We start from the raw sequence: 23170 nt of genomic DNA on the forward strand, positions 1-23170 counted from the left end.
GGTCAAAATATACTTGTAATAATAGACAATGTAAAGAATTTGATCTTATGCTAACTTGCTTCCTGCATCCGGGCCTGCACCATTGTGAGTTGATTTTGGCCTTAATGTTGCCAGGATTGTTGTGAAATAGGGGTATTTTTGTCATTTTATGTTTTTTCTAAATTAAAAATCTATAGAATTTGGGCCTTTATTTGCTTTTTATTTGATTCAAATCGGACACTTGGTTCAGAAGTTGCAAGTAATCAAAGGGAACAACGTGACACGAAAAAGTCACGAATTGAACTCTGGCCTATACTAATACACGTAATGTATTTCTTATGTATTGTATTGTTTTCAAGGGGCGATATTTAAGGAATTTCCAGCTAAAAATTAATTTCTGAATAATGTAATATGTTTATTGGCTATAAAGAGTTCTAATAATTAGTATAAATGTTATTGTTGACAGAAACATGATTTTATAATATTTGATATGCATAATTGCTGGCTAATTAACATATTTAGTGTTTCTAGACTTACAATGCCATTTTCTGCCAGATGTCGTTTCGCGTCATTTTTTACCTTGCACGTCACTTTTCTTGGTAATGGTGTATCTGTTTGAGCTTATTTTTGGCAAGTATGTTGGACATACCTGTATCTAAATATTTACAGAAGGAAATTTTGAAAAACATCTGGTAACCATGGAAACGACCCGTTTTCGTAAATTTTCAATTTCAATGCACCGTAGCGTAACCGTACAACCTTTTTTTGAAAATTCCCTCTGTAATTTTTTTAATTAAACCTAAATTTGTCAAATAAAACAGATTTCAGAAAAAAATTCCAAAGAACGACTAAGAAAAATAGCGCGCAATGACATCATGTGAAAATCCAACATGGCCGCCGTTACCATGGTAACCGTTATAACGACGATCATTTTTTGGCTGGAATCGCTAAGTTTGATCAGCATACACATTCCCACCAATTTACAAGTGCACAGGTCAAATACTTTAGAAAATCACTTTTTTCAGTGCAGCTTCCCCTTAACCAGTAAATCAACTCTTTTACACGATGTATTATGCTGATCAGAATAAGTTCCAGCAAACTCCATAGATGCAGATTCTATTCGTGCGACCGCGCAAATAATATATGTAGCTATGAGAGATGTTGCATATCAATTCAACTGTGACGAAGTTATGCTGATTAGAATAAGTTCAAGTGATGCAGACTATTTTTGCGACCGGGCAAGAATTTATGTAGCAATGAGAGATGTTGATGATATCGTCAGATCTTCTGAGAGTCTGTTGAGCAAAATGGAATGGTCAATTTTGAAAAATAAAATCGGTATTCTAAGAAATAAGTGAACTAATTCTTAATCTTACGAAAGTAGATAATGGAAGATATCAACTGTAAATTTGCTTTAGCAACAACCTAAGTATTGAAACCCATGAGTAACATCCTAATGACATTGTTTTAATTGATAATGTACACTGCATAGGCAAAAACAATCGTAAAATTAAATGGTTTGTAATTTAGAAACAAATTAAGTTAACGTTACTATTTCAATAAACTTATTGAAAGCTTACCTTATACAATTGGGAACTTTTCCATTGCCATTTCTGTCAATTTCTGTCTTGAAAACTATTGGAATAAATCATGGAGACTACTTTATGTATTACTGATCATCAACACTCAATTAACTTATGAGAGATTGTCGGTATGTTAAATGACTTTCAATTAAAGTTTACGAAATCACAGAATTAAGAAGTTTTTTTAAACATAAACACAAACGAATACGTGAAGCAGATTTAGTACTCCTAATCCTATACTTCTTCGTGATCTCTGTATACTAATAATTAATAATGATTTTGAATCTATAGCGCATTACCACGATTACAATAATTAAACATACAAATTTATACAGAAAAAAATGTATATTATACAATGGTTAAAACCGCACATAAATAGCTATGATAACTGCTAAAACAAGCAAACAAACAATATTGCACATAGAGAAAATAAATGAATGAATCAATGGTTTGAAAATGAAGTGGTTTCATAAATCTCTAAAATTTCAAGAACAGGGTGGTCAATGGTCAAAACTCAAAAAGTTCCACAAGTTGTTCGGTTACCACTTACTCCATAATTCTATCCGAACCTTACCTCTGTTCCACCTATAGGATACCACACTTATTTAGTTATGTTTGGTTTGGGCTTTCAAATATCTAAAAAATCAAGTTTCTAATGATACAGTTCTCTCAGGGACACTCTGTATTATAGAGGGTGACACTAGACTTTGGACATTATGCGCAAATCATGACGATATAATAGTCAGTAAATGATAATTATATGTAAAATACCACGACTTACTTTTCCTGATCCACTTGTAGGAATTTCATCAACGAATAGAATATACTTGGGAACTAACAATTCATGGACCTTTGGAAATAATCAAAAACAATGCCAATCTTATTTTCTTAATTATAACAATGCCTTAATGATGTTTTATTGTAATAACTTCTATTAACTTATAATGGACTGTAACATCATTTAAGATATCAATATTAATGTTTCCATGAATATTTATGCTAAGTAAAATAAAGAAACAAAAAAGGCGTAGCATTAATTTCAATCAAAGTTGGAGATTGTCTATAGTTGTAGGAGAGCAAAATGTAGCTTTTGACCTTCACGTCTGTAACCGTACATTGTGTTTAGAACGATAACCTTCAATTATATCAAAGGTTTGAATTAATTTCAACAAAGTAAAGTAACATGAATTTTCAAAGCATACCTTTCCGTTACAAAACTGCCTTATTTCTTCTTCAGACGGTGCATTTTCTTTGTCAACCCTAAATGCGAAAATAACAATTATTGGTATTGTTCTAAAGTTTTATATCTTAGTATGCTTATCAAGTACAGTTTGTGTTATACGATCAATAAAAGCTCGTCACTTTGAGACCAACATCGCGGAACATCTTTATTTGTCTGCAAGAAGAAACCGTGATTCCTGGATTAGCCTTGTTTAATGTTATGGTATCAATTAGCCCCTATTACATTCAGCGATAACCTTGTCATTAATTAATTTGATAACCAGTCAGGTTTGGGTCACCAGAAGATTTGCTCTGACGGGGCTTCCTCTTTAACGACAGTCACGTTTGGCTAAATCTTTTGTATAGTAAATCGGCTTCTTTAAAGGGGGACTCCGGCAATCATAACATTATGACTTATATGTTAGCAAAATCACATTGTTTTATTTAAAACAAACTCATATTGACCATAAAAACGAATAAAAACAGTCGGCTCTCAACACGCGATATTCAAAATTCCCGCGCCGAAATTGTCTAAGTGCAATGACGTAATGGTTATATGTGTTCAATTGTCGTCAGCCTTCATTGTATACTGGGACGTCATTGCACTCGGCGCCCGGGAATTTTGAATATCGCGTGTTGAGAAACGGATGTTTTTATTCGTTTTTATGGTCACTATGAGTTTGTTTTAAATAAAACCATGTGATTCGTGCTTGATAATTATTTTTCTAACATATAAGGAATAATGTTGTGATTGCCGGAGGCTTCCTTTAAGATCTGATTTCCTGCACATCTGGCCTGGGGAGCCCGAAGGAACAAACACATAAAATTGATCCTCCTTCCCCATGATGTGGGAAGTGGGTAAATCTCTTCTCATTCTCCTGGTGTGGGAACTGGATAAATCTCTTACCATAAAGTGTTAAGTAACCCTGCATTTTTTGTTTTTATTACATGAAATAAACATATTTTCTTTCGAATAAGCAAGTCATTCTTTACCTAAGACATGCGCAGATCTCTTCCCCTACTCGTGAATCAGGCAAGCCAATAACCTATTATTTAAAACAATGAACATTGTGAAATACAAAATAAGTGCATCCTAAAGTGTCAATTAAAACTATGCTTGCAGCTCGATAACTTATTTCCACTGGAAAATGCTGGAGGGATCATATTCACCTGGGATCGGACTCTACAGTGCTATTAATTATCAATAACACCACATTGCCAAAGCCAATAAGGGAAGAAGCAAGGGTAACCTCTAAAATGTTGCCAAAAATAAGCCTTTGATCGTTAACTTTGATTTTCATATGTATGCCAACTAGTAAAAATTACATTTTAGGACAAACAGCACAAAACTTTTTCAGCAAAATAGAAATACATGCGAAATTTACAAAGACACACAATGTAATTTGCTAGCCAAATATGATCACTTTAATGTATGAATGTCCTTAGTGCTAAAAGCCCTTTGTCTTTCTCATGTACCTACCACAGCAGCTTGAACACGTGGATGTTGGTACAGCCTCTTTTCCAATTCAGCAGGAGCCAAGTTCAATGCTTGTTTAATTATAAGATCCTGTATAAGTAATATATAAAATGAAGCATTTCAGTTTTCCCCAGAATATTGATACAAGAACAAAGTTGTGTGTATATGACGCTAATCGATAATTCAAGATTTGTTGAATGGTTTTATATTTTTAAATCCAAATTTGAGTTCACAGTTTGTGAAGTACTTGTTCATGTAATATATCTTAACATAATATTGGTTATTCAATAATTAGTGTAAACACTCTGAGCATCTAAGTACAATTTCAGATGAAAACCGGAATGAAAATGGAGCCACTTATAAATGTGCGCTCGTGGCATTTTAAACTATTTTGGCTCATCGATTTGAATCGGCCTATAGGTGGGAACCGGGCAGTAGAGAAGAGACACATCACTAACCTTCTTTCTTCCACATATTTGGATGTATCCATCTTCGTCCATGACACCCAAATCACTGGAAAAGATGTAAAAAAACCCAATAAAATATATAATTACTCTCGAGTGAAGATGGCGTCGGTCACATAGTATGCAGTATTTTAGAGTCAGTTAAGTGTATGGATCCTTGTGATTATTATGCATTTAATATCGATGCAAAATCTAACCCTCATTACAGTGTATAATTTACCCAGAATGAATCCATCCATTTCCGTCTTTCATTTCTCTCGTCTTCTTTTCCTCGTCCACATAGTATAGAAAAGCAGAATATGTTCGGATATGGAGTTCGCCAATTGTGTTAACAGGTACAATAAATCCATTGTCATTTAGAATTTTGGTCTGTCAAAAGAAAAATAAACATAATAAGTAAATAAATAAATAAATAAATAAATAAATAAATAAATAAATAAATAAATAAATAAATAAATAAATAAAAACAACGAAATTACCATCACAACGCTACAAAACTTGGTTGTGTCCGACTTGAAGCCGGTTTAGTGAATCATGCTTACAGTGTGATTTCACTTTGGCATTGTAAAGAACATGACAACACATTTTAATTCATTATAATCAATCATGACGGTCCTTAATGAAAGGCACATGGACACGTTTGAAGAGGTTTGCTCTATACGAGCCTTACCTCTGTTCCACCTATAGGATACAACGCTCCTGCTTTTAGCTTCTCTTCTGGGTCGTTAGGATGACTTAAATGTGTGAGCATAACTTCTGTCATGCCATATGAGGGCTATATAAAGAAAGAAAACAAGAAACAATCAAGTAAATTAACACTTGACCTACTCAGCTAATTTATGTAACATGAATATGAAGTGGAGTTGCTGCAATCTTCTTATATTCCATACTAATTTCATTATACTAATCTATTGATATAATGGACCGTCCCTATTCAGTGATTGAAGCTGGTGGCAAGAATGCAATATATAAATCCAATTTGTTTATTTGTTGATATAACATTCTCCACATAATATGACGTCAATATGACGTCATAATAAGGACAAAAAATAAACAAAACTATCTAGTTTCAAGTTCATATATTATAGAATCGGAGTAAGTGTTGAGTTATAATCACACAATCATTGACAATTGAGCGCAAATGAAGGATCTACGATAATCTTATGTCATTAGGGTGTAAACAACGTTTTGACTCGCTGGATGAAAAACCTTCGTAGGCTTACAGTTATTATAAACAATAAGGATTTTTTTTTGTATTATATCACCGTTTAGTATTTAAGGTGATAGCTGTTAGTGAACCAACCAATAATGAATACTTTATTAAAATGATAACTTCGTACTTACAACTACATACTTGCAGATATTCTCCAATTTTCTTCTCATTTCAAACGGGATAACACTTCCCCCGATATTTACTGAAAATATGTCACACAATGAGTGTTAAATTCCTTAACTTTTATGCTTGTTTCAAATAAAGATTTATATAATTTGTAACTATTTCACACTGCAAATGCATATTAAAGATTTAAACACTTAGTAGTTGTTATATGGAAAAGCAAGATGTGGTCTTTTTAAAATGATGTTAAATTTGTATAACTTTTTATCGATTATTCTTGAAAACTTTAGTGCGCATATAATGAACAAAAATATTATGCTGCTATGTCTTTCGTTACATACCCTGGTGAGCACGCATGGAAGTAATTTATGTTCATTATATCAACATGGGTATAATCAAATATTTTAGACCCTCCCTCCACTTAAAATCATTAATGATGTGTAGGGGACGATACTTATATCAACTTACCAATGTCTAAACTGGAAAAATCATAGTCGCTAAGATTTGGTAAATTCAATAAATCGTGAATATGATGGATGAAGAAAAAGCCCATTGTGACTCTGAAAAATATAATAACCTTCCAATAATTTCATTGCATTTATTATACCAAACAAAATGATCTCTAATAGTACAAGTAACATCTGGGTATGCACCCGGGGTATGCACCTATTTAGGACACGAAAGATGTTGTCACCAAATATCATTGATAATAACTCAGTGCATCTCTAATAACATCATTACCATCCACTCACGAAAGGAACTATATAGTACCAAATAACGCGACCAAAATATAGTCATAAATATAGTCCGAGTACAGGGGCGTAGCAATAGCCTCGGGGGACACATGGACAAGAAACAGTGCGAGGCCCTTTTAACATCTCCTTTATCAGCCCTATCCCTAACCCAGCTCATTTCCCCTTTTGCTTCATGCAGTCCCCTGGACCCTCGGAGCCAATTGCATTTCGTCCATCTTGTCCACCCGCTTGCTACGCACCTGTTCTAAATATAGACCTAAATAATTTACTAAAGCATGTTTTTCGAAGTCGTATATCACAGTGTTCCAGGCCTTGCCGTCTAGATTTCAAAGGCGAGTGGTCAATCGCTAGCTACCTTGATGCTAGGCGAGTGATCGAATCACTCGCTAGTGGTCGTATCACTTTCTAGCAGCGTGTTTATACTGAGCGTACGGATTTTTGACCCGCTATTTTCCGGGCACAAAATACCGATCATAATCCGGCCACCGTTACCCGGCTTGTTTCTACTGAGACCAGAAAGCCGTGTCTCGCACGATGCACGGCATTTTTTTCCTGTAAACCGGAAGTACGGAAAACAGATTTGACGGTTGTATCCTAAATTTAAATGTCCACGCATGGCAGCTCATGGCATATGACCTACAATCACAATTTAGTGTTTTCGTAAAATCCAAATTGCATTAGTTTACCAGTGGATTTAGTAATTGGCTATTATGATAATTAATTTACAGCCAAAATATAACCAACTCATTAACTATAAAGAAGTAGGCCTAGACTAAGTAAAGTCATATCCATTTTACTTCATCAAGTTCATGCGAGTCACACATGTGGCCAGTGTATATCAGAAAGAACTACATTATAGGCCTAGGCCCTATACTGTACAAGTAGAAATGATATAAATCGCGTTATTTTTGCAACACGCATGACCTCGACCCGGCAACCGATGACACGGCTCGTTTCTACTGCGCGGATTACACGCTTTGACCCGGCATGATCCACCTCAAGAGGTGGATAACGAAAGGCGAGCACATGACCCGGCATGACACGGCAACCGATTACCCAGATCGTTTCTACTGGGCTTGTTACCCGGTATGACCCGGCACGGCACGGCATGGCACGGAATTTGGCCCTCAGTAGAAACACGCAGTAGGTCTGAAAGAGCAATCAATATGACACACTTACGCACTGCTGACATCCTGTCTTTCAGAAATCGAGACTAATTTATTACGATAAATTTAATACATTGGAAGTGCTAAAACTTGAATGTAATTTAGATTATATTTGGGTGATTCGTAGCGAGCGATATTTACTGTCTATGGTGAGTGGAACATCGCTCGCTAGAAATTGAGTTTGGGCGAGCGGTGGCGAGCGAGAGCGATCGCTCGCCTCAAACGGCAAGGCCTGGTGTTCTATTGCGGGAATAAACTTTTGTGAATCTTATTCGTGAATACCTTTCATCCTGTAAAGCTTTAGCCATAGTCTCAGCGTTGAATTCTGGAAATAAGACGACAGTAGTTAGTCCTACCGTAAGGGGGGCAATAAGTCCAATATATCCGGCACCTCCTGAAAATGTAATGGCTTCTCCGAACCTGGCTGATTCCTGTAAAATAATATTTTGGCATGAGTCCCATATACATGTTTTATGTGCATGTTGTGATAACATACAGTATAGTGGTGAAGTTCACATGTTCATTATGTCAGGGTGTAAAATCCAGCAAACAAAGCAACAAATCTGCCGGACAGGCTGCCCCTAAACGTAGCTTGTCGTCCAGCTGACCTGATACCAAAATGATACTGGGACTGAAAATGGTGTAGAAGACATGCTAGTAGATAAACAATCCTACTAGTACATCATGATCCTGGTCAGACTTCCAGAAGATGAATACCTTGAATACACTGGAAGAGAACACCATCAAACATTGTCAGCCATCAAATATCTTTTGTACCATCTACATACCTCATATGGAATGCTCTCCATGCGAATATTCCTGCCATCAAACCTTAGGAGGTAATAGCTATATGTGTGACTTCATACGGTCACCAATCTCTACACTATAGATGATAGTATCATATCTACACTACAAGATGGTAGGCATTTGAAAGCTAAGACTACGCCCTTGATGTTAATTTAAGCTTCATGTCACAACAGTATTTTCTAATTGCCAAAGAGGGCGCTTTTCACTTGCACACTTTTTAGACAGGCTGTAGTGTAAAACATAAAAATGTAATCTGAGGTACCGACAAATTTAGATCAACATTTGTCATCAAAATAGAAGCATTATAGCCATTGTAACCCCTGTGGATCTTCAAATTTAACCTGTCCAAAATGTTCATTTTTCGGTTGTGACATACATACATACAAACTGTTATAAAAAAGAGCCGTCCTTACCAAATCATATTGCAAGCTTTCTTCTTCGAGTCTGAAGCCAATATTTTTCCTGTCATTCAATAACGCATGTGATGAAATAGCAGTCGCTTTGGGCATCCCAGTACTACCCTGAAATGATTTTGTTTTAATCAAAAGCTGTGATTTACAGAGTCATAAAGGTCACAAGTTAGCTTATTTATTCGCTCACGAATTACAGTTTCAGCTTTGCAATATTATTATAATTATGTAAATTTTATATACAGCAGTGAAAAACAACCCGCATTCACTGAAAGTAATCAAACAGGCTGATACTTATAGAGTACCGAAGTGATAACGTCACAAAAAAAACCTTTTTTTGCATTTCACCATTTTCATGACCATATTTCAGTAGAACATGATGAAAAACATCCACAGTCCAAATTTGGTGGGAATCGGATCATGAGGGCCCGAGATATGGCCGCATGAATACCTAATTAGCCCCATTGAAATCAATGTAAATTGGCCTGGTTCCAAACAGTTATGAACCAGACCAATTTACACTGATTTCAATGGGGCTAATTAGGTATTCATGTAGCCATATCTCGGGCCCTCACGATCCCATTCCCACCAAATTTGGTCTGTGGATGTTTTTCATCATGTTCTACTGAAATATGGTCATGGAAATGCTGAAATGCAAAAAAAGAAAATTTTTACTTAAGTTCGGTTAGAATTTGCTTGTGGATGCAAAGTTGGATATGCATAACATGTTTTAATATTGACATCTGAGATGTATTGAATAGGAAGTGGGCACCATTTACCATTCGGATAAATTCAGAGTCAAAGTTTACATAGGGAACAAAACTCAAAACTCCAATTTGGTAAAAACTTATTGGAAAATATTCCTCTGGTCATCTACCTACGACTTTTCAGTCAGTTTGGAATTATTGGCGAAAAGGTTGAAATTTGGGCTCCATACGTTACCACGTTCTTTGCATATTGGTGGATTACACCTGGCAAACTGCGCAGTATGAGCTTGAAATATTAGGTTTTGAACCTTGTTATTCTACCATTGTACAATTTGCTAAATAGTACTCTATTCACCATAGCTTTATAAGTTATTGTAATTTTAGAGTTGTATATCAGTGTAATTCAGTTATATCTATAAATGCACTTTTATAAATGCGCAGGTGACCCATGGGCACGACGTACCAAGACCAGCAAGCGTGACCAAATCTTCATGCATTGACCACTATACAGAAAGAAGTAGGAACTCTATAGATAAATATCATCAAATTTAAGTATTAAGGGATCCAAAATGATGAGCGTTTATTGCGTTTCGACAGTATTTTTGTGGGACATGAGAGCACCTCAGACCTATCGAATTGCATTCTGAATACGAAGCATGTCTTTCTGATATCAAATAATTTTCATTTTTTTAAATCACAATATAATACAAATTTTATGACAAATTTTAATATTTTTCAAATTTTGATATATAACAGTCCTCGAAGTAAATTATATAAATCTAATGATATATTCTTAAAGTGTATGTAGCAGGGAGGAAAAGCCGACGGTCAATTGAAAATTTTGACCTTTCATATTGAAGATATGGATTTTTTCCCAAAAGACCTAATTTTTTTGTGTGTTTTGGGAAAAAAAAATCCATATCTTCAATACGAAAGGTCAAAATTTCAATTTGATCGTCGGCTTTTCATCCCACCTACATACACTTTAAGTATAAATCATCAGATTTATAAAGTTTACTTCAAGTACTGTTAAATATCAAAAATATCAATTTTAATGATTTGCCATAAAATGTGTATTAAATTGCGAATTTCAAAAATCAAAATTATTTGATATCAGAATGACATTCTTCATATTCAGAATGCAATTCGATATGTCTGATGTGCTCTAATGTCCCAAAATAAATACTGTCCAAACGTTCATACCCCAGCCCTTAATTGAATTGCAAAATTATTACACATTTTGCAATTACAATTTGTAATACCGTAAACGTTCGCCTAATGGCGCTATAGGCTCCCTTGACATAACTGGAATTTTAGACACTAAGTAAAAGTGCCCTCCCGTAAAAATCCCACCAGCAAATAAGGACACATACCCTTAATTCTTGTTGGGATTTTTACAGCAGGGAGCTCTCTATTTGTACATGAAATTTATCCCAAGGCAAAGGCGACTAGGTGCGCCATTAGGCGAACGTTTACGGTATGTTATCAAAAACAACATTTTGAAAATATTTGACGACGGAAAAATATATTCAACGACGGAAACGCGTAAACGTTTACAATATAATCACGAGTTGAACAAAATAGATAATTTTGCTGCACAGCAGTCTCATGTTGTTACGCCTTTGCATTCAAATGTATAAAAAGACCACTCGCTATATAGAACTTATATATATAGACTTGCTGTCTATAAGCTATTATGGCAACGCGTAGGTGGTCACGTGCGCATTTATAAACGTTTTGTGGTTGCGTGAAATATAAGGCGCTTAATAAATTGCATGTATTGTTACTATTATTACATGGTGTATTACTACTGTTTAGTCATTTTTTGTTGACGTATTTTTTCGCGTTATTTTAAACTATTCTTATTCTAAATATTCTAACAAGAGTATTTTGAGACAACTTTGATCGAAATATTCACCTCACCTCATATTTCTTGTATTGCTCAAGATGTTAGGCATCAACTTTAATCAAGCAAATATTAGTAAAATTTACCCTATATGGATAGAATATAAAATGCGTCTACTATACTATTAAGCTATAATTAGTTCCTTTAGTAAATCAAAATCCCATAGACCCTTCACAATTGATTTTGAGTTTACCATTTCCAATCCCGCATCCAAAATTGAGAATTGCAGAGTGTTTATTTATTTGATTCCTATTTGATATTTTATCTGTTCAATGACATTATTTTATTACATTAATTTGCTACCTCCTTACTTTGATCATCTTTAGTATACTGCTGAACAAACAATGAACAACCATTATTATCAATGTATAAACCATAATATAATTAAATCGGCAGTGACAAAATGTACAGTTGATATTAGGCTGTGACGACTCGCTTCCAAATAAATAAAATAAAATTAATAATTAAATATTACCTCATCTTTTATTTTTACAAGCTCCAACAGAAACTAGGAATCAATTGTGAAGGGGCTTACGGTATTTTAGATTTCGTAATAAACGGCAAGGTCGAAACATATTTTAAAGCGATATTGTTAAATGTACGCCTAATGTGCAATTACATGATACTTTTTCATGAGAAAGCATGTATGGCTTTTCACTTACGGATGTAAACACCACAGAGCATGGTTCATCCATATCAATAGACATGCAGATTTTATTCACGTTTTCCATGTCAGCCTCACTACCAAACGTCATGAATTCATCGTAACTATACACACACCTAATAATGTTTAGAAGAAAAACAGTGCAAATATTCTGATTACAGTTTGTGTTTTTCATAATTAATGTGACGCTAAATGTCACTAGCATATATTTTATTACTAGTTTCAGCTGTTTAATATTCGTTAAGGAAATATAGATAATGAAATGAAAAACTGTTGTCATTGCCTTACTTTCTCAACGATAACTGTTCTGGAACGGTACCACTAATGATGAAGAACTCCATACCTGGAAAACTAGAAAAAGTTATGAACAAAAAAAAATCATGAACATCTTCATTAGCATTCTCCAACGTCGAGGCAATAATCTACATTACAAAACATTCAGCCCAAATATTTTGTAACATTAAGTCAACAAAATATCATAGAAGGCGTAACATACAAATTTAGTGTCCGAAACCAAACTTACTCCCGGCTTAGTCATTAGAATTTGAAAATCAAAAAAGGTGTAATGGGTTTTGTCAACCACATTTGTACCATCACATCAATTTTCATGTGTAGTGTGTACACTCTGTTTATTTATAGTTGATTGTTAAGGTACAGTTTACGAGTTCATACCGTTCAGAATGGAATCCGTCAGTAGTTGTGTCCTTCAGTTCTGGAAATATTTCATACACCCTGTCCAATATGTTTGACGGCGATCTGGTCAGGATGAGCCCTTTGCATTTCAGCTGTAATAATAAAAATTATATTTAATTGGCACAAGGTTATAAAGAGATTCATCAGGAATTTCACAATCAGATTTAAAAGTTTTCATGGGATGAAATCAAAACAGCGTTTAGAAAAATTAATACCGGCTCCAACCGGAAGGAACCGCCGGTTGAGTTGAGTTTTGATTTCACCCCATAGTAAAATTCCTAGAAAAAGCTTATTTTCTATACCTTTTCGCCAATCCAATTATGTTGCCTTTCTCAATGTTGTCTTGAAGGGAACACATCGGTTTGCCACAACTGTGTGGATAACAAGCCAGTTTTTCTTGAAAATTCACTATAAAACTTTTATTGAGAGGTTTTGAACTTCAGTCGGTGACCGATTGAATATTCAATCAGAAAATGTGTCCGTAACTTCAATCGCTAAAGTGTGCCGTGTCCAGGGGCTTTGGCAGGCCAAAAGGGAGGGGCAGAGATTCTTTGGCAGGTCAAAAAGAAAGTATCGAAACGATCATAGATGGTCAGATATATCGGGAACTGAAATATATAGCAAAAACTTATTTAATGTATATAAAGCGCAGCTTTCTCCTGCGCATTTTGATACCTCTTTTGTTGCTCTATGATATCATTTGGTTGAGTTATGGGCGCTTGAGTGGCTTCAAATCGGATTTTGAAAGTTGCACTTACCTCCTATTCAAGCCAAATGCGTTCGTCGTGTACACACACACACATATACACACACACACATATACACACAAAATCAAGACAAAGGACACCGACGTGCTCTGTTTACTTAACCATGAACTTTACTTTATTTTACTCCTTCGACTTCCAACTTCAATACTTGCTACCCTTACTTATCTCTGACTTATGTCATGAACTCTTTCTGCTGACATCTCAATACTTGGCATGCTTGGTGTGCCCACCATCATTGTCTATCACTGCCTTGATTCGTCGTCGCATGCTCTGAACAAGATGTCTTATCTTTCCTTGGTCAATGTCTCACCATTTCCTGAGCAGGATGCACCGAAGGCCTTCTAAGGTGGTGTCAGGCTTGATTGCCTTGTTAGCTTTCCTCTTGAGAGTGTCCCACAAGTGTTCTAGTGGATTAAGATCAGGACTCTTTGCAATCAATTTATCCAACACGCGACACACATACCCATTTGAATTTGGCGGACAAAAGCAATGGTCATTTATTGGTCACAGTACAAGGCATTTGGCTTGAATAGGAGCTAAGTGCAACTTCAAAATCGGTCTTGAAGCCACTCAAGCGCCCAGAAATCGATCAAATGATATCGTAGAGCGACAAAAGAGGTATCAAAATGCGCAGGAGAAAGCTGCGCTTTATATACATTAAATAAGTTTTTGCTATATATTTCAGTTCCCGATATATCTGACCATCTATAATCGTTTCGATACTTTCTGGGTTGAGTTTACTTTACGGCTATAAAAATACCAACGTGTAAACTTATTGTCCCTACTTGACCAGTATGGCCTCTTGGGATGGAGTCCAGAGGGCCAGGCTTCCAGTGTAAGCTAGAATCCTTTGAAGAAAATGCAAGCACCATTCAAGACCACTAACACAGGATCCTAGCCTTCAAATTGGATGTACTATTGGCATATCTTTCGGGTCTTCTTCAACAGGAGGAACAGGAGGTCCACCCAACTACCAAATGACTTGTTCCCGGGGTCTTGGTATTTCTTCCCAGCCACTACGTAGGCTTATAGGTAGTAGCGCTCCTCTTGGTATAGTGTCAGGACCTAGTGCCGTCTTTGTTTCCTTATTTGTCAGACCCAGAAAGTTCTCAGTGTCTCATTGGTTAAGCCTCTGGACCTTGGAACTGCTACATGGAAGTATTTCAGCTCCCATACTGTTTTTGTCCTTCTTGATAAGGTTGTCTTATTTGCTATTTTTTCTGTAATCTGCATGCGTGAGTAGAGTGTGTGTCTGGTCTCCTGGATTTGGTCACTATTTCTGACGTGAATATGATTGGGTGCTTGTCTTGTCTTATATTGTATTAATCAGTTCTATATACTAGCCTATGTTCTTTTGCATAATGGAGCGACAATTCTACACGTTCTGCGTTTCTGCGCCGTCCATATCTTACACATTACTTGTAACGTAATCTGGTAATATTATGTCATTTTGTATATTATTTTATTGCATTTTGTGTACGGTACTAATTAATACCAATAAATGCCTACATATACTCTGCATTACAATCTGGGTTAAGGTGGTGTAACGCTCAATTCAGGCTTTTGCCTTTTGTTACATCTCCGCCATATTTTTTTTAATTCTATTTTGCCGTTTTGTTAAATTTGCTTGCATGTATTTTGATATGATGGAAATAAATAAAATATGTATGTATGTATGTATATGTATGTATGTATGTATGTATACTAGCCTATGTTGTTTTGCATAATGGAGCGACAATTCTACACGTTCTGCGTTTCTGCGCCGTCCATATCTTACACATAGAGTTACTTCGTAACCTAATCTGGTAATATTATGTCATTTTGTATATTATTTTATGTATTGCATTTTGTATACGGTACTATTATTAATATCAATAAATGCCTACATGTACTCTGCATTGCAATATTCTTTACTTGCGCCAATGTGTGTTGTGATGAAATAAAACAGAACCGAAGTGAGCTAAATTGACACCATTGAGAAAAATAATATACAGGCTGTATCAAAATTAATGTTACCCGGGGACACAAGACTGGCACATCAAAATGTCAGGTAAGTATACATGTAGCACTTTTTGGTAAACTTAATCCTGAAAAATTTCATTCAATTCAACTATAGAATCGGGTCATTATTTTCAAAAGGAGCCTAATGTGGCATTTGGCAGTTGCAGGCGTTTCGATAAAATAAATCACGTGTAATAATAATTTCGATACAGACTTATTCATTTTATTTCTTACCTTGTTTAGTAAGGCTACAATCGTTGCTTCCGGAAATTCTAATCTCAGTGGCACCTAGGAAAACAACAACAATAATACTTTGTCATGGGCGATTCCATGCAAACAAGGACATTTCCCAAAATATGAAAAATGTTCTGTACTTTGAAACTACAAGTGTTACCATGGGAAATTTGGTATCAAATGAAATAGCTCAATATGTTCCTTAAATCTTACAGTGACATCTATTATGTTTACCATGAAATTTCGTCAAGAAACCCACTTTGTGTCAATTTCATGACTTTTTAAGGAAAAGAGACCCATATTTTTCATTTAGCTTTTATTGCATGTTCTTTGTTCAAAATTGCTCAAGTAGGGTTGAAAAGTTCACATTCTGTATTTTTTTTCCATGATATTTGTTTTTCTTCTGTATTTATTATCTCAATTTGGTCAAATCTTTTTAGCAACACATTTTCTTTCAGTCTAACTTAAACTTCAGTACAGTATATACCTAGTACACAAACTCAACTGGTTGTAGCACTTTCCGCTTGATGAAACTTTTGAGTCGAAAACATGCCCATTTTCTCACCAGCGTCATGCTCAAAGTAGAGAACATTCTGTTCTTTTAATACCATTTAGTCAAAGCCTTGAATGTTGGATTTCTCACCAAAAAATGAAACAGCAAGGTTAACTATGAAAAAACCACAGTACTCCGATTACGAGAATGCGCAAAAGTGTAAGAGAGAAAGAGAGGGAGGGACAGAGAGAGGAAAGGGAAGGGAAATTTTTATTACCAACAGCATTCCGAGTTGCATAGTTGCAAAGAGCGCCACCAGCCATTCCGAGTGATTCGCACCCCATACTGCTATAGTATCACCCTTCTTGTAGCCCTTTGCAATGAGGGAGGAAGCAAACTTCTGGCTCTGAAATGGTATCAATATACAATGCAATAAGCCTACAAAACAATACAATACAATACAATACAATGCAATGAAATTCAAATATGTATGGACCCCAGCGCAAGCGCTGTTCAAAGGAAACATAATACATACATGTAATCATTATGCAGTTACTGTCCGTTTTTCCTATTCAGTGCACACACAGCGCTCCAATTGACGATTGACCTCTAGCTCACTCACTGTACTGTAGGTATAGACAATGGACTAGTTAGTGGGCTGGTGGGAAAACCCTTCACCCAATAATAGCCATAGAAGCTCACATGTGAATTATAATGTTCATCCTTAACATACTACAATTTGAAGTAACAAATGTCACGGGAAAGCTGTTGTCGAGCTGTTTTCCCGAAGAGAGTCTTCCAAAATTTCATAACAGTCGGACGTGTAATTTCAATGGCAATGTGCTCAACAGCTGACTCGCGATAGCTCCAACTTCGAACGAGCACCATCGTGTGATCGGTTTGATCAATTTTCGCCATAGTAGCTGTAAAAAATTTTCAATTCTTTCCCTCTATGGTCATCTAAAAATGATTAAAATGCGATTTTGGGAAGATTGTTGTCGAGCCCTCCCAAATATGAAGTTCTGACTGCCCGATAGGGAGCTAAAAAATTATTGTTCTCATTTCGGAAACAAAGGCCACGCTCAGTATTGTTCTGTTCTATTTCATCACAGCACATTGAAATATCGCACAGGTAAATCAGAAACATATTTTTATGGATTTAACCAGGGCTATGAGACACATCCCTGATTTAACATAGTTGAGCTGTTTTCAATGAGGTTTATCTTGGTTTAATGGGGTTTAAGTCCTGCAAAGGTCGTGGTGAATTCTGCTGTAGACATGACTGCATAATGTTCAAAATTGAAACCAAAGACAATTATTACAGAAACTATAAGCAGAACATGTTAATTAAAGCAATTTTTCAGGAAAATTGTTTTGGCCTGCCTGTTGTGGACGCAAGAAAATGTTTTTAGGCCTTGATGATGATACTGAAGACTGAAGATAATGATGAGCTGATGATGATGATAATGACAATGCTGCAATAATTTTCCTATTTAACTGTCATTGAAAACGCTTAAAGCATTTCCCCTCAGCTATTAAAATGTAGACATATAATATAGCTGGCACAAATTCATCATGGTCATATAAATGTTTATACCACTGGAAACCTCTAGCTACATAATGTTTATGTACACAAAATTTCTTCCAGATTAATTCGTTCGGCAAAATATCGCAAAATTACACCAGAACGAAATTACAACACATTGTCTATCGACTGAGCAGTAATCGGGGGGGGCACTTCAATCTGAAATGGATATAGGTGTAGGGCTGGCACTTTCGCAGTTGGGTAAGTCCATATGATATCAAGGAGGTCCCCACCTGACCCCCTCAGATTTGCTTTATATTTTAGTCATATGTTGTACCTGTAAAAATATTAAAACCTGCAAATTTGAGGTCTGTAGCTCTTACGGATTTTCTGTGGCAGCCATTTAAAGTTGGAGTATGGGGGTCTAAATTTGGATTCAAAAGTTGCCCTTGAAATAAATGTCATCTTTGGGAGTCTGTGACTTCTTTACAAAATAAGAGAGAGGTCTGAAACCTTGTATACACACTAACTGCATGCCCAATGTGTCAAAAGTTATAAAAAAAAAATCTGTAATTGCGCGTTGTGTCACGGGGTCATTAAATATGCAAGAAAAAATGTAATGTTTTGTAAACTGGCAAGTTTAGCCCTCTAAATTCACATTTTTGTCAGATTAATTATTTTTGTTGTCACTGATGCTAAATATAGGATAAATACAATACATATCCAAAAATTGAGGTCACAACTCATTCACATTTCGAACAGCGCCTCACGAAGATGAAATTTATTGCAAATTCAACATTTTCAGGGGTCCAAAGTCGATGTGGTCCACCTTCAAAATTTATAAAACATTTTTTTTATATGACTACTAGTCTTAAATTACAACTTTGCAAAGTCCCAGTAATTGTCTAGGTTGACTTCATATAAAACGACAAGCCCAAAGTTGACCATTTTCTTATGATTGCATGTACTGCAAATGTGCCGAATTTGGAAGGGTTAAAGTCAAATTGGCCCCAATATTGAAAATAAAATGGAAATTAAAGTAAATAGGGCCAATAACTACGCATCTAGTCATTTATTTTCAATATTGTGGCCATTTTGACTTTAAAACCTTCCGAATTCGGCACATTTGCAGTACATACAATCATAAGACAATGGTCAACTTTGGGCTTGTCGTTTTATATGAAGTCAACCTATAAAATTACTGGGATATAGCAAAGTTGTACCTTAAGACTAGTAGTCATATAAAAGTGATGTTTTATGAATTTTGAAGGTTGACCACATTGACTTCGGGCCCCCTGAAAATGTTGAATTTGCAACTTAAATTTCATCTTTGCGAGGGCGCTGTTCGAAATGTAAATAAATTGTCACCTCTATGTCTTGGATATGCATTGTATTTGTCCTATATATCGCATCAGTGACAACAAAAAACAATTATTCTGACAACAAATGTGAATTTAGGGGGGCTAAAACATTAATGTTTTGTATACTGGCAAGTTTTAGTCCCCCTAAATTCACATGTGCCGAATTCGGAAGGTTTAAAAGTCAAAATGGCCACAATATTGAAAATAAATGACTAGATGCGTAGTTATTGGCCCTATTTACTTTAATTTCCATTTTATTTTCAATATTGGGGCCAATTTGACTTTAAGCCTTCCAAATTCGGCACCTTTGCAGTACATGCAATCATAAGAAAATGGTCAACTTTGGGCTTGTCGTTTTATATGAAGTCAACCTAGACAATTACTGAGACTTTGCAAAGTTGTAATATAAGACTAGTAGTCATATAAAAAATAAAATGTTTTATAAATTTTGAAGGTGGACCACATCGACTTTGGACCCCCTGAAAATAAATTTCATCTTCGTGAGGGCGCTGTTCGAAATGTAAATGAGTTGTGACCTCAATTGTTTGGATATGTATTGTATTTATCCTATATTTAGCATCAGTGACAACAAAAAATAATTAATCTGACAAAAAATGTGAATTTAGAGGGCTAAACTTGCCAGTTTACAAAACATTACATTTTTTCTTGCATATTTAATGACCCCGTGACACAACGCGCAATTACAGATTTTTTTTTTTACTTTTTGACAAATTGTCATGCAGTTAGTGTGTATACAAGGTTTCAGACCTCTCTCTTATTTTGTAAAGAAGTCACAGACTCCCAAAGATGACATTTATTTAAAGGGCAACTTTTGAGTCCAAATTTAGACCACCATACTTCAACTTTAAATGGCTGCCACAGAAAATCCGTAAGAGCTACAGACCTCAAATTTGCAGGTTTTAATATTTTTACAGGTACAACATATGACTAAAATATAAAGCAAATCTGAGGGGGTCAGGTGGGGACCTCCTTGATATCATATGGACTTACCCAGTTAGGTGAGAGAAAAATGTAAAAAATATGGGGTCATTGGGTGAGAGCATGATTTTTGGCATTCGGTGAGAGCAAAATGTAAAAAATATGGGGCCATTGGGTGAGAACATGATCTTTTTTTTTAATGAAATCTTTGGGTGAGAGCCGAAACAGCGCCACAGAAACCTCGAACATTGAATTTCTAGTTATATGGCTTCAAATTTGCTGTTTTTCAAAATACCGTAATTAACAAAATCTGTGATAAATGAAAGTTACTGTTCAATTTGAAAAATAGGGGGGTCTACGGGTGACAGAGCGTGTGTTCCTTATTTTGTGAATGTATTTATATTGTCATTATTAATATTATTATTATGCTGTGCGGGGTGTAACTACACATATGGAATCAAATGATAATTTTTGTACATAAACATTATGCAGCCAGAGGTTTCCAGTGGTATAAAAATCTCAGCTTTTTTGTGAAAAATGGGGGATGAGGCCCTGGTTCACGAAATGCCTTTTTAATGTACTATGAAAATAGGGGCGCTATAAATTTTTAACACCCAAAATAGTGGGGTTATAGATTATTAGGGGCTGTGCAAAAATTATGAGGGTAAAATTGGGGGGGGGGGGGCAAGCAATTTTTGGCAAGCCGAGGGGTGGGGGGCAAGCGATTTTGGCACGCATTCATGGGGCGCCTTTTTAATAAAACGCTCTAAAAAGGCTTAGGAAAACAGTACGGAAACGCTTAAATATGCAAATTTTCCTGCTCGCTGCGCTCGCAACATACATCTAGACCATCGGGTTTGCAATTTGGGATCACAAAAATTTGGCATGTTCAAGGGGTGGGAGGCAAAGAATTTTTGGCGGGCCGAGACGGGGGTGGGGGGGAGCGATTTTTGGCGGGCCGAGAGGAGGGCAAGCGATTTTTGGCGAGCCGTTTGGAAATGTTACCCCCCCCCCCCGGGGCTCATATCATTGCACAGCCCCTTATGGGTTTGTGACTCAAAATTTTCTCGCGCTGCGCGCGCAATCTGTAACTTCACAATCGAAATGTGAGTACAATCTATAGAGCATGCAAAATTTTTACGCGCTCCACGCGCCTTCTTTATCACAAAAACACAACATATTTTCAGGGGCAAATTTTTGTGTCAGTAAGACATTTAAGGCATGCATACAAACTTGGGTGTGAGATATTAGGTATTACCACAAGGTTGGTAGGCTAAAATAGCTATTAAAAAATTCAAGACACGTAGCGATAAATGATAAACTGTGCATTATGAGATACATGGGTTCAAGTGAGGAAATCCCGGAGGAAATGGTTCAGGCTCCGTCAACAAAATGTAGATATATGTATACATGTATCTTTTTGCACGAATTATTATTTTTTCAAGGAAACGCTTTTGCAAACACTTTAATTAATTCCCGTCATCAAGTATCATGCACTTCCATAATAATATCTGGCGACTAAATCGGTGAATACATATCAAACACCTCCATATATGTGACCCGGCAGCACAAACGAGCCGTAAATTCCCTAAATTGTATTCTGAGATATGGTGTAAAATGTGTACGAAGGTCGTATTCATCGGTCACTTAAGCTAGCGCGACATCTGTCTTATTTTGATAGTCACAACATCAATCAATAATCCTATTATTGAAGTGGATAATAAGCTTCTACCTTAGATGGCTATAGAACTTTTAATAGCTCTGGTCTTTGTTTGCTTTTGCTAAATCCTTTTCAAGTGGTGGGTTATTTGTATAGGTATGCATAACCAACAATTAACAATGACAGAACCTTCTTAAACCTCGTTGACTTGGGGATGATTTGAAATGACCGCCAATTATGACTGTTTGATATTTATTGCCAGCAATGTGGAAAAAGAGACACACATAGAAACGAAAAAAGCTATAATTTTGTTGAAGGAGCAAAGTTTAACTAACCATAACTCCGCTTCTGGATATCGTTTGAAGTCAAATGATATACAATTTTTAAGTTTATGATGTTTATTTTTTAAACACGAAATAAAACAAAATTGACCGGGGGAGGAATTTACGGCTCATTCGCCGTGGACGGTCACATATATAAAAATACATACCTGATCTTTCATTTGTTTGAAAGTAATCCTCTCTTTGTCAACATAAAATACATACATTTCTTTATCTGCATACTTGTGAGCCATTTGATACAACTGTTGTCCCACGGACATCCCAATAAAGGGCTCTTTACGTGGGACATGAAGGTAACTTTTCGTCAATTTTTCTGTCGCCATTTATGTGCATGTGATTTCCACTGCTTCAAGTTCTATATACATGTGCATCTAGCCTATTCTCTTACAGTGCAGTGTAGTGTAGAGTTACATGTATATTGGTATACACTGCACTACAATACAAAATTGCTCTGCTTTGATTTTCTGGTTTTGAAGGTCACGGCACTTCAGGGCGCAGACCACTAAATAACTTTGAAAAGCAATATTTTTACACGGTGTTTTCTGCCCCGCGTGACTGCGTGACAGTATTTTTCACTTTTTTACGTCATCTTGGTATTAAATAAGGATTGAATTTTCATTTAAGATTCAACTTTGGTTAACTTTATAGATTCATGTTTTTACTAAAAAAAATGTTTAAAAG

The 23170-nt window shown here is 35.8% G+C and overlaps 1 protein-coding gene across 1 annotated transcript; it reads right to left on the bottom strand.

Moving 5' to 3' along the window:
* Nucleotides 1-103: 103 nt before the first annotated feature.
* Nucleotides 104-22869, bottom strand: LOC140144606 (medium-chain acyl-CoA ligase ACSF2, mitochondrial-like). Its single transcript, XM_072166422.1, has 19 exons — nt 22639-22869; nt 16941-17069; nt 16171-16224; nt 13148-13260; nt 12764-12826; nt 12474-12591; nt 9202-9309; nt 8264-8412; nt 6529-6620; nt 6069-6139; nt 5395-5499; nt 4945-5093; nt 4719-4773; nt 4264-4350; nt 3777-3829; nt 2765-2822; nt 2344-2412; nt 1560-1614; nt 104-1274 (listed from the first exon to the last, which is right to left on the bottom strand). Exons 1-18 carry the CDS (start codon nt 22810-22812, stop codon nt 1561-1563), a joined length of 1701 nt encoding a protein of 566 aa, XP_072022523.1. The 5' UTR covers nt 22813-22869; the 3' UTR covers nt 104-1274; nt 1560.
* Nucleotides 22870-23170: the final 301 nt, after the last annotated feature.

This window comes from Amphiura filiformis, unplaced genomic scaffold (assembly GCF_039555335.1).
Source record: "Amphiura filiformis unplaced genomic scaffold, Afil_fr2py scaffold_66, whole genome shotgun sequence".
NCBI classification, from domain to species: Eukaryota; Metazoa; Echinodermata; class Ophiuroidea; order Amphilepidida; family Amphiuridae; genus Amphiura; species Amphiura filiformis.